The 16954-nt window shown below is 42.6% G+C and overlaps 1 protein-coding gene across 14 annotated transcripts in view; it reads left to right on the top strand.

Annotated features, from left to right (window-relative positions):
- MAPKAP1 (MAPK associated protein 1) overlaps positions 1-16954 on the top strand; it is a 181271-nt gene that overhangs the window by 75782 nt on the left and 88535 nt on the right. For 12 of the 14 annotated variants that reach the window (XR_006739881.1, XM_045572087.1, XM_045572086.1 and 9 more), the window contains 2 exons: positions 1273-1449; positions 14759-14868. Coding sequence is in view for 13 of the 14 variants with exons in the window: in XM_045572087.1 (XP_045428043.1) it covers positions 1273-1449; positions 14759-14868 (287 nt within the window). In the remaining variant the exon portion in view is untranslated. The remainder of the gene's footprint in view (positions 1-1272; positions 1450-14758; positions 14869-16954) is intronic. The other 2 variants (XM_036411959.2, XM_045572084.1) reach the window with 1 other exon arrangement.

Here is a 16954-nt window from a genome sequence, read left to right as displayed (position 1 = left end):
TGTTATCCATCCATTTAGCAGATTTACAGTTCCCATTAATTTTAATCTGTCCTTATTACCTGTTTTATATAATAAATATCTCTTAATCGTGACAGACTGAGTATAGATCACCTGAAGTAGGCTCTCTCTCAGTAAGCAGAATTGCGGCAAAAGATTTGTGAATTAATTGGGAAAATTGCAAATCAGGTAGTCAGTGAAATAATTCATTGTCACATCCAATCAATAAACTTTGTAAATCAACTCATTTAATTCAAAAAATGATCTATATAGATCAAGCAACCAATTAAACAATTAGCATACACTTTGCAATTAATTAATTTAAGCATCAATCATATAATTAAAACTCCAAATTTAAGCTGCAGAATTTAGAAACCCACTGCTTTTGAACTATTAGGTTCATGCTTCTGAACACTAACAGATTTGCAATTTCACAAACAGATTTGCAGTTATACAATATATAAAGTATCTAAAGTGTTTTAAGTTGGTTTCAGTTTTAAATTGTCTTTATGTTGATAAGAGTTTCCCAACCTTTTCCAGCAAAATAGACTTTTTAATTCCCCAAAGAAGGAGAAAGAGATGCATGTTGATTACAAACTGGGAGAGGCTGGAAACTGGGATCACTGACTGAACATTCTAGGGAAGTGAGAAAAGTCCATAAGCAGTTGGTCAGGATAAATCAGGTCATTTGCTTTACTCCATTAAGTACCCTTGGTGTTTGGAATCAGGTCCTGCCAAGTGAGGCTGATTTTCTTCAGAGAAGGGAGAACTGTATTGATTGTCTTTGTTACTTCTTGAGCTAGAGCAGATATTTTCTTAATCCTGACCATAAATCAAAGTCCACCGATTTCCCCCAGATCATTTTCTCTCTTATAGTTCTGTGAATCTCTTTCATGATATTTACAATTATTTTATAACTAATATAGTGTTTACTTTTTCCACCTGCTGAATTGTAAGCTTCCTTGAGGACCGTTGCTAAATCTCATCTTTGATCTAAAGGGTTCTGTGTCTTATTTACAACAAGTGCTCAGTAAGTATTTGTTGGAAGAACAGAGGAGTGTGAAGGCTCTTGTTTCACATTGGTTTTCCCCCTCTGCACTGCCGTGTATTTTCTCCTTATCAAATGAAGTGGGACTTGGGGGATCCAAATATAACTGCAGGCCTTGGGGTGAAGGACAGCAGTTTCCCAAGCCTGCTTGCTGCACATCAGGGCCTCTGGTCGCCGAGTTCCTTTTTCTGTTTGGTTTTCACTCATTTTTTTGGTTTTCCTTTCAGTGACAATGTCAATGCCTACTGCCTGCACATTGCTGAGGATGATGGGGAGGTTGACACAGATTTCCCCCCACTGGATTCCAATGAGCCCATTCATAAGTTTGGCTTCAGTACTTTGGCCCTGGTTGAAAAGTACTCATCTCCTGGTCTGACATCCAAAGAGTCACTCTTTGTTCGAATGTGAGTATTGACTCTGTTGCTTAATCTCAGTATCTCATCTCTGCCTTTGGTGTAATTTTGGATTTGATTTTGATTTTGTTCATGAAATGAATATTTGGTATCTGGAGAGTCCACATGTAATGATTACTTCCAAAGAGATGTTGGGGATAACATTCACATTGTATTTCATGCCTCTGCACCTACATTAAATACAGACTGCTTTGTAGTAGCAAATTGTATTACATCGATCTCTGAATGTCCCACCCATGAGCTGGGCCTCTGGACAGGTTGGGGCACTTCAGAGCCTGTGAAGCAAAAATTCTCTTCCAACTGAATGAAAATGTGCATCCCAGCCACTTCTCTCTTGTGACTTAACATACTGCCTTTTCTCACCAACTTTGTTCAGATCCATTTCGATGTTTCCTCTTGGTGGTCTTCCTTTATTTATTTTCTTATTTATTATGCATTTTATTAGTTAAAAACTTAACAGCTATTGTTTAGTTAAATCTATTAACATTGAAAAAGTTGAATGAGCAGGAATATAAATTATAGAATAACAAAAAATATTTTAAATTTTATAATACAATTTAATATTACAAAACAGATATATTATGCAATATATAAACAAAAATGGATAAATCAATACTCCATGAAAAGGCAGAAAATGAAAGGAAAAAAAACTTCATGTATTTCCCTCTTCTAATTATATCCATTTTGACTCGTTATGGTTTCAGAATTCAGAAAAACCAGAATTCATAAATTCACCTTATCTTTTCATTTTTGTCTTTGAGACTTGGCTCTTTCAAATTGAGAGGAGCGCACCTTCTTCGTTTTGACAGCTCTAAACTAAGATCTTCTGACTTGTTTTCAGATGTAGCAGTGTTATTTGAAACAAATTTGGTATTTGTCAGGTCCTGTAGTGTTCTGCCACATGCTCCTGGCTTGTGTGTTCTCTGGGTGACTTGAAACGTCATCCCTGTCATCTCCTCCTGCTCATCACTCACTGCAGAGACTGGTGAGCTCTCCAGGACATTTTTTTAAATCAAATTTTTACTAGAAGAAATACGCAGTCTTGAACCCTCATGAGTACTGTTATGGGAAGGATCGTGTACGTTATGTGAATATATCTGAGATAAAGAATTAAACCTCTTTGGATAAAAGTCTGGCTTAGTTTTCTCATTTTCCAAATTTTGTTCATCAGCTTGTTCAGACCCAACGGGCAGTCTCTGACTGGTGTCAGATGTTATGTGCATTACTTCATGGCTCTCTGGAGGAGGATCTATGAAAGTCTTCCTTTTCTTTGATTTGGGTGTCATTTTCCTTCTTTTGACCTAGCACTCTCCTTTCATCACTTCTGCAAAGGGCATATCACTTCTTTTATTTATTAAAAGTTATGCTTTGCTTCGGATTCTTATGTGGTCCCACTTGGTTATCAGAACCTGTTCATTAGCAGCATGTTGTAAACCTGATTCTAAGGATCCTGTGCCTTTGGCAGTCTGGTACAGCCTATGAGAGCCCTTCTCAGAGAAGTGTTTGTAAATGCAGAAAGTAACATTCACATGACTACACAAGGATTTCTTGTATTTAAAGTTATCAACTGTTAAATCTGTGATAGAATAGTAATATGGATGGTGTTGATACATTGAGTAACAAGATCCAGTAACTCCTGAAATTTGGTTTCAAAGGAGTGATTGAGTGTAATATTGGAGACATCTGCACCAACTTGAGTGTGCTATCATTAAATCTATGATTTCTGTTCATGACGACTCGCCAGCACTAAAAACTCTGATTTGTTGACTCTAATGCAAGGAAATGTCAAATAGCTAGTGAAAATAAAAATGTAATTTTTATTCATTCAAGCCTACGGAGCACCTGACTCTTACCCATAGGTCCCCATTGTTAGGGGGAAACCAACAGTATTTTTTCAGCACAGCTTAAGCTTTTTAGCCAAGGTGGATAAAGACAGTCCTCCTGGCCATCTCCTGGGAACAATAGCGATCCCTTTGGCACCCCCTGCTGTTAGTAACCAGCAAATTCACTCTTCAAAAGTGCTTTAGAGGACTTTCCCACCTGTCTCTTTAAAACATATTGCCTTTGTTCCAGGATTTTACTAAAAATAGGGTTATGCTAGCTATGATATATGAGTATTTTGTGTCTTTCTATCCTTGAGCAAAAAATGGATACCTGGGTCCCTGTGGGTGAGCTGAAGTGACTCTTCAAGCTTTTATAATTGCCATTTCATTTCTATGAAGTTGTGTTGAGTATACAAAACAGCAAATATGTTCCTTCTTTTTACTTTTCAGAGGCACTAAAACAACAACCTTAAAGAATATTTGAAGTAATTTAAAAGCTATCTAATGATTCCTCATCCTAATACAACTACTTTCATTTTTGTACAGTCATTTTCATGTGTATATACATACAGAGTTTCAGTTCTAGCAGACACACACACACACACACACACATAGTTATTTTTGCTTAAAATCATATTACAAATATTTCAATATCTGTTCTTAAATCCTGCATCCTACATTTATTATGTGCCAAGGATCTAGACATAGACAACCCCTAAACTCACTGAGCTTATGCTCTAGTGGGAAGATAGTTGTCGAACAAACCATTAATATGTGATGAGCATGAACACAGAAATGTGCATAGTGGATGCTTGTCATAGGATGTTTAGATTGTTTTTTTGTTTTGCTTTTAAGTGATTCTATGATAGTCCTTATTTATATCTACTTTCTTTCTCTTGAATAACTTCCTTAGGATAATTTTTTGTTAGTAAAATTATTGGTCAGAGTAGAATCCTCTTTAGACTCTTGCTTGGTGTCAATTTATAATACAACCAATAGAAATCACATCACAAGGTTTCATTAGGATTTTTTTTTTTTTTTTTACTTTAAAAGATGTATACAGTGGTATTTCCAATAGTTTTTCACTTGCAATGATATTACCTATTGATTACATAAAAAATTGTTCTCATTAACACATAATTTTTACACATAGATGTTAACATGTGATCATAGCGGTGTTTTAAACTGAAAGTCCTTTTTAAAACCATAGCTTTTAAATCAGTGATTTTTAGTAGAGTAGGGCTGGGAGTGGAATGAATATACCTTCCCAGGAGAAGTGTCTCACTATGAACCCCGCCTTCCGGGGAATGGAGGGAGTGGGGAAAAGGCAGAGAATAACGATAACTGCTCTAAACTTAATACTCTTTTTTTCCCCCTGAGTTACTCCCATTCCTGCACTTTCACTCCCAAACATTCATACCCAATCTTTTTCTCTTTTTAAAGTTCAGGAGAGTTTATTCGACATGTCTGGAGTGTTTCTGAAAACACGAGAAAAAGCAGAATCTTTAGATGTGAGTCTTTAGAACAAAAGTGTCACTGAATTTTGTTTCTTTTTCTCAGTTGTCTGAGGAAATAGTGCAGATTGCTGACCATTTGCCCTGTGTATATTTTATTGATTCAGCAACCTCCCATTCGCCTTTCTGGGCTCTAGTCTTTAAGTTAGACTTTTTTCTCCTGCAAATGCAGGACAGAGCAGACCTTCAGGAGTCGGTCGCCAAGGATGTGTCCAAACTCAGAGGGTGAAGTTCCAGCAAAATAAGTGAAGCCATTGCTCCTTCTCCTCATTTCCCCCCTTTCCTCCTGGTGTCTTTCTCCCAGTGGAAAACCGGCAGGAAGCATATAAACAGGAGCCCCTCGATTGCTGACTGCTAGCTACTCTGAGCTTTAAGGGAAGGAAAGTCAAAACTAATAAAATGGACAGGATCCCCTAGATCAGAAGTCAGTAAGAGCAATTACCCTGCCCTCATATGTATGTGTTTTACTTAAAATGTTTATTATATCAGGTGGACGTGGGAAAGGAACTGTTCTAACCAGGACTGCAGAGCAAATAGAATGCAGTCAGGATTCTGCTCTGTCGGAAAGGGACCACTGAGCGGACAGATGGTGATAGCACCAGAACCGGGCTGCCTCGGGCAGTGTGGCCCAGAGGGCTCCCAGAGGCTGCCTTGGCATCTCTGGCTCTGCATAAAGGGGGAGCCCGGGGGCCTTTTAAAGAGGCGAGGCCTAGATTCCTTGCTCTTCCCTGTATGAGGGGTTTTCTAAAGGGTGGGTTGTTTTCCTATAACTTCTTGACTAGATCTCCAGTACAACCCAAGTGACCAGACCTTTATGAAAGGATAGTATTAGTTTGAAGCCTCTCCACCATTATGTGATTTGCTTTGTGGTCTGGAGAAAACAAAAGAGAAGAAAAACAAGAGGAAAATTAGTATTTTTGCGCACACACACGATTCTGTAAACCCACGAGCCATTATCTGGTGTATTGCTTATAAGCACCTCTTTTTTTAAACGTATGACAGATGGTCCCTGGTTTATGATGATTCCACTTGAGATTTTTTGACTACCCGGCTGGTGTGGCTCCGTGGTTGAGATCGACCTATGAACCAGGAGGTCATAGTTCAATTCCCAGTCAGGGCACATGCCCAGGTTGCAGGCTGCAGCCCAATAGGGGGCATCCAGGAGGCAGCTGATTGGTGATTCTCTCTTATTATTGATGTTTCTGTCTCTCAGTCCTCCCTTCCCCTCTGTGAAACCAATGAAAACATTTTTTAAAATATTTTTTTGACTTTACAATGGTGTAAAAGCAACATACATTGAGTACACATTGAGTGGAAACCGTACTTGAAATTTTGAATTTGGATCTTTTCCCAGACTAGTGGTGTACATACAGTATGACAGCCTCTCGTGATATTGGGCAGCAGCAGAGAACCTGAGCTCCCACTTGCGCACGCGATCACAATGGTAAACAACCAGTACTCTACAATGTACTGTGTTACCTGTATTTTTGTTGTTGTTATTATATTCTGTTCTGAGCACATTTAAGTTAGCCTAAGCCAAGCTCGGAGGTTCGGTAGGTTAGGTGCATTAAATGCATTTTCAGCCCTGGCTGGGTAGCTCAGTTGTTTAACGTGTCCTCCTGATACCAAGATAGTGTGTTTGATCTCCCACCGAGGCACATACAAGATACAGCCAGTGAATGCATAAATAAGTGCAACAGAAAATCGAAGTTTCTCTCTCTCTCTTTCTCTCTCTCTCTCTCTTTCTCTCTCTCTCATGCTCTCTATTCCTCTCTCTCTCTAACATCAATAAATAAATACAAAAACAGCCCTAGCCGGTTTGGCTCAGTAGATAGAGCATCAGCCTGCAGACTGAAGGGTCCCAGGTTCAATTCCGGTCAAGGGCACATGCCTGGTTTGCAGGCTCGATCCCCAGTTGGGGGTGGGGGGGTGCAATCCAGGAGGCAGCTGATCAATGATTCTCTCTCATCATTGATGTGTCTATCTCTCCCTCTCCCACCCTCTCTGAAGTCAATAAAAACAAATAAATACAAAAAACATTTAAATGCATTTTCAGCCTACAATGTTTACAACTTACAAGAGGTCTATGGAATGTAACGCCATCATAAGTCAAGGACCATCTATATAAGCTGCAGATCACAGGTAGTTATAATATTTACGCAAGCTCATTCAGTTTAATAAGGGTCAGAGCTAAAATAGCATGAAGAATAAAAAATTTTAAAAAAGATGCTGTATTCTTTGTAACCAGGCCTGACAGTATGGGTATACATTTTCCTAGTTATTTATTATTTGCTCACGTCACAGAGGACCAACTGTGTATTGTTTCTTTCCATTCTGTTATATTAGCAAACATTTTCATTGTCCAGATTGTCCTCGTGTATGGAAATGAACATATGCAGCCTGTTTAATTTTGTATTTGTAAATCTGACTTGATTCCCTTTTTGGCAACAGCTACTGTCTAGAGAAAAGAAAAGATTTTTCTTTGTCTCTTTAAAAGTGGCAGAAATATTGGAGCAAGTAATAAAGATGGAAAGCATTAATTACATACTTCTAAGAATTTAAAGGTCAGACAAGCTAAATGTGTATGTTTTACTCCCTGGAATGTCTGTCTGCTGACGGTGTGCCAGGATTCACTTTGTTCCTCCCAATAAAAGCACACATTTCAGATAGCCATCAGCTTACTTTGGTTTCCAAAAATTATACCAGATTGTTGCTTCAGTTGCTATATATCTTAAAAGTTTAGGGCTCACATTTCTGACATTAATGTGATTTGTTTTATGATCCAACCCCTTTGGCCATGTTTGGTTACTATGTCTCATTTTGATTTCCTCTGTTCTCCCCTCAGCTTATGTTGGAGTCTGTCAGCTGCTGCTATGTACATGTCAGGCTAGTGACTTGTAATGTTTATTAATACAATGTCAGTCTTGCTGTTGAAAAAAAACGGTGATGCTTCTCAGAAGGTTGCGTAGAACGAAGCGTTTGATTTTCAGATCCTGTCTGTGCTGCGTGCTGAATACATTCTCAGATGTTATGCAGTTCACTGACCTGACAGTTATGGAACCCCGCCTGGGACCCCATTTCAGCAGGACATATTTGAACAGAAACAGTTTGCAAAACTTTATACACTTAAACTCCTGCCAAGGCAAACTGTTAGCCACTTGAGTTTGTTATAAATACCCAGTGGCAGTGGTTGGAAGTAGCCCACGGTGTGTTTTATATTCTGAACGGAATGTGAATGTCTTTGCGGTTATAGAGAGTAGTAAATAATTGAGTTTGATTAGGGAGAGGGACCTCATTATCCCCCACCTGTGCCCAGCTGGAAGGGGAGGGTCGAAATGAAGCCATTAGCTGTCTCTCTTACTGGCATCTCAAAGAGCTCAAATACATCTGTGTCTTATTTTCTTTTCTGGCACAATCAGTCGAGCAAGCTAAGCAGGCATGACCGGATTTGGCAAGTCCCAAGGACTCTGGCAAAGATACACAAGGAGAAGGCGGAGGGCAGTCATTTTGGCTTCTCACTGCCCATTAGTCTAGCGAGTTATGTTTTTGGAAAATGTCTGTTTTGAAAAAGAGTACTTTATCCAATGTCAAACATCACATACTTGTACAATACGCTTTGATCTTTTTTTTTTTTTTTAATTGTCATTGCGAGGGGAAACAAAATGTGGCATTCACACTAGTGTAAACTCTCTTTATGGATAAAGTAATACCCAATGGGCTTGCTTTAAAGCAGGCATGCCGCAGTTATTGCAAAGCTTTCTCTTGCTCATATATTTTCATTTTCTGCCTTGAAGTGCTAGAGAACGAACACGAATGGAATTGGGACCAGCGCAGGCTGAGAACTAAAGGAGTGTGCCTTCATCTCTGTTATGAACTGGCCAGGACTGGAGAACCGAATGCTACTCTTGGCATCCTTTTCCCACTTCCACAAGCTGACACTGGCTCATAAAACCATGGCATTCTCCAAGGACTTTTCAGTAGGGACCTTATAAGTCATATGGTTAGTCCAGAGTTGGGACATTTATAATTAAATTGAACTTGTTACAGGGAAGTTGAACTTTTCCATAGGTTGCTCAGTGGTTCCAATCTGGAGGATATGCTCCCTGGAAGTCTCCTCTTCCCAAGCCCCCAGGACTGCCTTCTGGGCTGCAGAGAGGTTTAAAACAAAGCTCTGGAGTCTGGCTGACCTGGGTCCAAGTCCTGACTCCTCCACTTACTAGCTGTGTAACTCCAGGCAAGTGTCCTAACCTTACCAAACCTTAATTTCCTCCTTTATAATAAAACTGGAGGCCCAGTGCATAAAAATTCATGCATTGGAGGGGGTGGTCCCTCAACCCAGCCTGCCCCCTCTCATAGTTCAGGAGCTCTCAGGGTCAGGAGGCAACCCAACGTTCAGGCGAAGGCAACGCCTCCATCACACCTCTGCTGCTACCACTGCCAGCAGTGCAAGCTTCGGCCAGCCCTGGATACCTGAATCTTGGGCAGCCCTGGATGGCTGTGCAACCACTTTCCGAGGCTTGCTTGTGTCTCGGGCTGGCCCTGGGCATCATGGGCTGAAGGGACTGGGGTACTCCAGAGGCAGGTGCACAGAGCGGCTGGACCCACCTGGGGGTGTCCCCAGCAGGGCTGAGGGGACTGGGTGCTGCCATCTTTGAGGGTGTGGCAGTCAATTAGCATATTTCTCCTTATTGGCTGTGGGTGTTGCCATTTGTGAGGGTGGGACAGTCAGTTAGCATATGCCCTCTATTAGATATGGTGGAACTGATAACAGCACCTGCTTTTTCTGGGAGGATTAAATGAACAAAGCACATCCTCAGTAAATGTTGACTACTGTCATTGTCTCCTCATTATATGTTACTTCTTTGTAAATCTAAAGAAGAGCCCATAGTTATTATACTAACTTGCTTAGTAAGTATTTTTTTCTATTTAGGTATCATGTTAGCTACTTTAGAAGTATTTAACACTAACACCAGTCTTACAGTCTAAAATTAATATGTTTTGTAGGTGAGGAAACTGAAAGTTAGATTATATCATTTACCCAAGGAAGGCAGAGCTAGGACTCCATAGCAGGCTCCGTTGTAGAGCTTACTTCACTGCCTCCTGGTAAACCATCTTTCTGAGCATGGCGTAGAGCTAAATGATGACTGTGTTTTGAGACATTTCCACTAAGAAGCTTCTCTGACCCCCTCACCTCTACCTGCTGGGTCAAGTGCTCCTGTGCTTTCACACTTCTCTGAGCTGGCTTCCATCTTTGTGCTCATCACACAGAACTACAACTCTTGGTTTGCTTCTTTCTCTCTCCCACTAGACTGTGTTAGTTGTGTTGGGAATCATATTGTTGATTTCTGAATCCAAAATAGGGTCTTTAATAGATGAGTGACCACAGGTAACTTTCCTAATGCCTCCAGCCTTAGCTTCTATAAAATGGATATAATAATATTACCTATTTTAGGAGTATATTAGTTAATGTAAAATTTTAAAGCCTAATACAGCATCTGGCACATGGTAATTGTTCAATAGATAGTAGCTGCTGCTATTATTATTATAATTATTGAATAATGTCTTGCGCTTTTCAGATTAAAAGGCTCTTAGTCTCATTGAATTTCTCTGCAGTCCCACCATGATATTTTACTTCCCTCATCTCCATCCAAAGCCAATGAGTTCAGCTGAGGTGGGACACCCCTGCTTCTCGTTTCCGCTCTCAAAAAGGAAAACTTGGACCATGGAGCCCCGAGTGCTCTCCTTTGAGCTTCAAGGGGGTTTTGATGCTGGGCCAGAGAGAGGCTGCTTGCTGCCAGTGCCCCTGCATGTTGCCACCATGCCCAGCGAATTGCACATTTTAATGGCCCTGTGTTGCCCATCAAAAAGCTGTGAGGGTTTCCCTGGCCAGTGTGGCTCAGTTGGTTGGAGCGTCATCCACACACTGAAAGGTCACGGGTTCGCTTTCCAGTCAGGGCACATACCCACATAGTGGGTTCTATTCCCAGTGGAGGCATGCATGAAGCAAATGATCCATTGTTTCTCGTTCCCACTCCCTAAAACCAACTAAAAAATAAATAGACAAAACAACAACAACAACAACAACATAAAACTGTGAGGGCTCAGATCCCTTTTCCCAGATAAGCAATCTCTCCTGAGGGGCTAGGGGACAGGGGACAAGTGGGCCTCTTCTCTCCGAGTGGTGACTTGGGACAAGGGGAACATGAGAAAACACATTTTTAAACTCCCTTTACTATTTGCCAGCCTCAGTGCCAGGTGCTTGGCGTTCACTGACCGCTTTATCCTCCTGACAGTTCTGGGGGGAAGTGCCCTCCTCGTTTCCTGGCTGCAGCTGAGGTCCCACATGGTGCAGCCATATTGGTTAGCCACGGACCGGGATCTGAACCAAAGGGACTTAACTCCCAGCCCATGTGTCTCCTCTCTAATACGTTGCCTTCCAGCTTGGGTCCTGGTTCCAGCTCTCCCTGTGAATAAGCTTTTCAGATAAAGGCCCGTGCCCCTGCTTCCCCTCTGTGCCCCATCACTTCCACTTTAGCACTTAGCAGAGAAATCGTGTTGTGTTAGGTTAATGCTGGTATAAACACTTCCTGCTGGTAACTGCCTTTGCTCTGGGACAGCGCTGAATTCCTCAAGTGAGAAATCTCTTTTTAAAACGCCCATACGTTTCTCAGCGGTTACGAGACTTGACAGGACCTAACTTTGAATTGACTGAAGCGCTCCTGGCCGTTTAGTCAGCTCCCTGAAGTGGCGCTTCCGTCTGCACCCAGCGCAGCGGCCCAAGGAGCCGCGGCAGGGCCGCCGCTTCTCCCCGGCCGGGCCCTAGGGTGCCCTGCGCTGGCAGAAAACAGGCCGCCAACCGCAGGAGGAGCAGGAGGAGGAGCAGTTTCCGAGTCGAGACTCTGGGTTTGCGGCCCACCTGCCTGTCCATCGTCCGCCTGTCCATCTGTGGGCTGGCCTCCGCCGTCCCAGGTCCCAACTCCCTGACTGGCATGCAGCGCCATGAGGAAGGGAGGCAAGACTAGCACCCGCCCCACCTGCCACTAGCACTTCCCCAAGATCCTGGCCTTCTCAGTCCCAGGCCCAGGACTCAGCATGGAATAAAAGCAGCCTTAGAAATAGACTTTTTCAATAGACTTTTTAGAAAGCCCATAAAAAACCCTGGATGTGAAGAAATGGGGCATAAAACTCCGAATGTTTGGAAGCCAAGCTGAAAATGTGGTGGCGAGTCTCCGTATCCATTTATTCAATGGGAGCGGGACTTAGCAGTTGCAGTTGCACTTGCATGGGTTCTGAAAGCCACTTCCGTTCTGTACCCTTGTGTGTTAGAAACATGTTACCCCCGTCCGTGCTGCAGACCTGGAGCAAGGTCCAAAGCTGGCACCCTCTGCAGGAGGGAAGCGTGGGGTGCGAGGCTGACCCGGGGAAACGCATCCGGCCCGCCGATCGTGCAGGGGAGGGTCACAGCCCCGCTCCCCGATAACGGGCGCGGTTACCGCAGTGGAGCCCCGGAGAAGGCACATGGCGAGCCGTGCGTGCCCCTTCCCTTCGCCGTTGTTTTCATTTTCCTCCCGTGAACCCTGCTACCCTGGCTTCAGCACGGAGGCTGTAAAGGAAGATGGAGAGCCGAGTTACCTCAGAATGATCACTATCGTTAACATTCACGGGTGGTTCACTTATCATTCCTGACTGCACAGACATGGCAGCCGCTCGGAAGCGTCCGCAGGTGTAGCACGGTGATACATATTACATTGTGCCACAATGGATTTATGTATTCTGTAACAAAAGAAAAGTGTAATGAAAAAATACAGAAGGTAATCCTTTATTCCTCCACCGCGCGATTTATCAGTAATGCCTGCGGATGATAAGTGCCAGGGATTTCCTCGGCTGGCTTTAACCTTGTCACCCAGGTACGTTTTGGTAAAACGACAGAAAAATACAGACTAGGGATTTCCTCCCCCCCCCCCCCCCCCCCCCCAACCCATGCAGGCCCCGGCTCAAAAGATCTTTTAAAAGGACACTTTTAATTTATGGAAGTTCGTCCAAACACAGGGCTTCCTTTTGAGCTTTTAGTCCGCCTGTGCCGAGAAACATAAACATATTGGTGTGAAATAATGGTATCAGCCAGCGGCAGATTAGGAGAGAGTGTTAGCAGTGTATAAGCAGACACATCTAAAAGAGTTCAGGTGGAACCCAGGCGGATGGGAGTTCGTGAGGCTCAGCCCAGTCCTGTGAACGAGCACCCGAGAATGTGTGTTCCCTCCTAGGCCCAGCTCATCCATCGCCCGGCATATTGTCACAGATGGAGCACTCCCTGGCTCGGGAGGAGGGAGCCGGGGAAGCAAGTCTGAACGCCGGATGATTGGCATTCGTTCCAAACACACGCTGGCCCGGCGCCAGAGCAAATACCCCCAAGTTTCTAAATGCACAAGGCACTTTCCATCTCAGTACTCCTGCCAAAGTATCACTTACTGCATCGCTCCCTAAATATAGTTTTGAGAAAAGAGCTATTTCTTATTTTGCTTTGATCAGTAAAATAAACTTTTAAAGATTGTTCTGGGATGGGGTCCAGCTTCTGAGGTAAAGAATGGCCCCGGCTCAGGCATGATTCAGTAACAGAGTGTTCAGGAAAATTAGCCTGACAGTTCTCAGGCCTGCTGTTCGATAGCAAGAACTTGACCAAGTTAAAATGGATGATCGCGCCGGAGAGGCCCGCGTCGGCTTTTGCTTTTTAACAAATGGAATGTCAGGGATCAAACAGCACGCCGTGCGGAGCAGGAGGGGTGCGGAGATGTCTTTGTATTAGGGAAGCAAATCGGGTCCTTGGTTTGGAGACCAGCCCCTAGCCCCTGTGGCTAGCCAGCCACCTGGTTGGGTCCAAGCGAGGGCTGAGGCGCCTCCCAGCCTGCCCTGCCACCGGGAAGCTGTCCCCGGGCCGAGCTTGGGGCTTGGCTTCTGTTTCCCATTCCTTGTCAATAGGAAGTTCTGCCATGTTTTTTGGCCACGTGCCCCCGTGAGATTCTTGTGGGGAATGGGAAGGCAACCAGACTCCTTGTGGCAATTCCCGTGTTCCGTAGTCAGAAACTTGGGTCCCATTCGTTACACGAGCTTCTTGGAATGGGCCCGCGTTGTCCCGGTGCCCAAGCGTAGTGAGGAGTGTTTGTGATGCTTGCTGTTGCAATTACCATCTTAGCGAAGTTGTGTCTCAATAAAGGTGGTCTTCTGTTTTCAGGATGCTTGTTCCTCACCAGTTTTTTCCTATCTACATGGGAACCCCATCCCCACCCCCTGAGGTTTGATTGGCTACAGGCTTACTAGTAGTGATGTGTTAGTATTTTGCCTTGTAATTGTTTATGCTTCAGCTAATATTTTGTTCGACCTTTTAGGAGTAGGTAGATTAAAACATCCCTACTGAAGTGTACGTAGAGTATCTGTTTTTTAAAAATATAAATATCGGGTGTTTCTTATACTGGCTAGTTAAGAAGAGCGTTTTCTTTTCCTTATTCTAAATTGCTTTGGGCCGTCAGATGCCCCCGCCCCCATACACACAAACACATACATGGCATTTTTCCTCCAAGGCTCCATGAGCTTTAATATGATGGCAGTCGGTGTCTGCCTGCAGTGACATCTACTGACACAAGCCAAGTTTATCGTTTGTCAATCCTTGCTGCAGGATTTGACTTGGGAGCCGGTATGAGTGACCCACACAGACCAATTAGATTCAATTTGAGATAAATTAGAAAAACCTTCCATAACTCTCACCTCTCTTCCACTTGGGATTGTTCATACTGGAATGCTTTTCTGTCTCTGTCTCTCTCTTATGAGAAGTAGCTTTTTTCAGCCTGTTTTTAAATAATTGGCCCTTTGATGTGCACTTATTAAAACTTTCTTAAACACAGTGAAGACTGCAGTACCATCTCTCCGGCTGAGTGTTGGTGATGATTTCATATTTGTCTTTTCCTACAGAAACGCTGCTCACGGATTCTCCCTCATTCAGGTGGACAACCCAAAGGTCACCATGAGAGAAATCTTGCTCAAGGCAGTGAAGAGAAGAAAAGGATCTCAGAAAATTTCAGGTAGCATAGTTAAATTATACCCTGGTGGTATCAGTTTAAAACCTTGGTTAAAAATTGCTTGGTGTGTGCATGTGTGTGCTTGCATGTGCATATGTGCATGTGTGTGATGGCTTGCATCTAGATGTTCCAGATATTGCTGCTAGAAAGTTTGTTTAGCAGGTCTACAGTAAGTAAAGTGACTGACTTACTTACTTATTTATTTGCTTCATTCTCACTGAAGGATATTTTTCCATTGATTTTTTAGAGAGAGTGAAAAGAAGGGGGAGAGACAATCAATTGGTTGCCTTTCACATGCACCCTGACAAGGGCAGGGGGTTGAATCTGCAACCAAGGTACATGCCCTTGACCAGAATAAACCGGGGACACTTCAGTCCGCAGGTCAACATTCTATCCACTGAGCCAAACCGGCACAAGCATGTTAAACTCGCATGCTTGGGCTAGGGCAACACAGTGATTTTTATAAGTACCGCACGCTAACCGATTGCGCCACTGGAGCCCCCACAGTGATTTTTAAATTGCCCCTAAGTCTAAAGAAGGTACTGGGTCAGTGGCATATGTGAGAAGGATGTGTTCATATCGGTTATGAAGCTTTGTCATTAATGATTTCTGATAGATGAAGACTAAGCTATTTGAGCTTACTATTAATTGGTGAAAAACGGTCTTGAAAACCAAATCATTCCTAAATTTGCAGTATTTCTTTTAATTTCTCGTTTTCACATACCTTTCAGTGGGAAAAACTCTTAATTTGCAGTGCTTGCAGTATGAAATAAAAGGGAAAAATTCATTTTTACCAAATAAGGACAATTGCAAAAAAAATTTTTTTAAGCTAAATCACTTGATTCACAGAAATGTCTGTTAATCTCTAATTTCTCATTTCCCAACTTCATACAGAAATTAAGCTTATGGCATTAGCTATGGTATTTAAAGGATATGGGGGGGTGAAATATTACCAATATAGAGAAAGGATTATTTTGAAAAATAGCTCAAAGATTTGTCAGACCACAGATATCTTTTAATATAAATCAGCCTACATATGACCTGTCAGGTGTCTTAGCTTTGTAAGTAAATGAAACTTCTTAAACACCTTTGGTTTCATCTTGTGGAAAGGAAAAACATCATTGTTCAGGTTAAAGAAAATAGTCTTGTGTTCTTTTAAAGGCATATAATCTGTTCCAGACTTAATTAGCTATCTTTAGATGAAAGCTGAAGTTTTAATAAAAGTTAGGAGAGATAACACAGTGAAGGACACGGATGAGCTGTCTCAAGGCCATATTCCAGGGGAACGATAAGAGCTGTAAAAAATGGCAGAGGAGAGCAATTGAATGGAGCAATGAAAATCTGATTCTCATAAAAGAGAGAGAGAGAGAGATGCTGGTAGGGGCGGTTGTAGATGAGACCTGCTAGTGTCTGCAAGCAATTTGGATGCTTGCCAGGAGTCATTGTTCACCCTCGGCTGTGGCGGCTCTGTCCAGATGTGCCAACTGCACGTTTCGGCTTTTGCCAGCTGACTGCGCCGTTTGATAACCAGCTCTCTGGATGCCCATCACTGGCCGCAGAGATAGAATTAAATGATGATGATCTTCCCACAAGTTGGGAGAGGAAACAATGCATATAAATCTTGATTTCATCTCAGCATGAGAAGTCTTTATCCATCATCACTCATAATGAACAAGTCGTTAGCTGGGATGAATGGTGTCCTGGTTTTTCCAAACACCTCTTTTGTTCAGTTTTTGGGTGACTTTTATCCGTTGCATGGGGGTCAAACCTCTTTGCATTTAGGGATGATTGAAGAGGCATACCCTCCCCTTCCCAGGGGAATGTAGCTACTTTGGAGTTATAGTTGCCAATCTAGTAGCATTTAAACAGCCCCAGATATTTAAAGTTATTAATCACTCATCTTCCTTTAGGGTCCTTGTTTTTTCTCTTTTTTTAATTCCTGAAAATTTTTTTACATAGCACTGTATTTTGTGACAGATCTCTTACAGTCTAAGATAGCATTACTGTGAATTAATCCAAGAGGAGGTAGGACTAATTTTTTAAACCTTCTTAATAGAAATTGTGCTGTCACAGATAGACCATGAAACCT

The sequence above is a fragment of the Pipistrellus kuhlii genome, unplaced genomic scaffold (assembly GCF_014108245.1).
Source record: "Pipistrellus kuhlii isolate mPipKuh1 unplaced genomic scaffold, mPipKuh1.p scaffold_m20_p_43, whole genome shotgun sequence".
In the NCBI taxonomy this organism is placed as follows: Eukaryota; Metazoa; Chordata; class Mammalia; order Chiroptera; family Vespertilionidae; genus Pipistrellus; species Pipistrellus kuhlii.
Note: the sequence above shows the minus strand (reverse complement) of the source record. Positions and strands in the feature narration are given on the sequence as shown.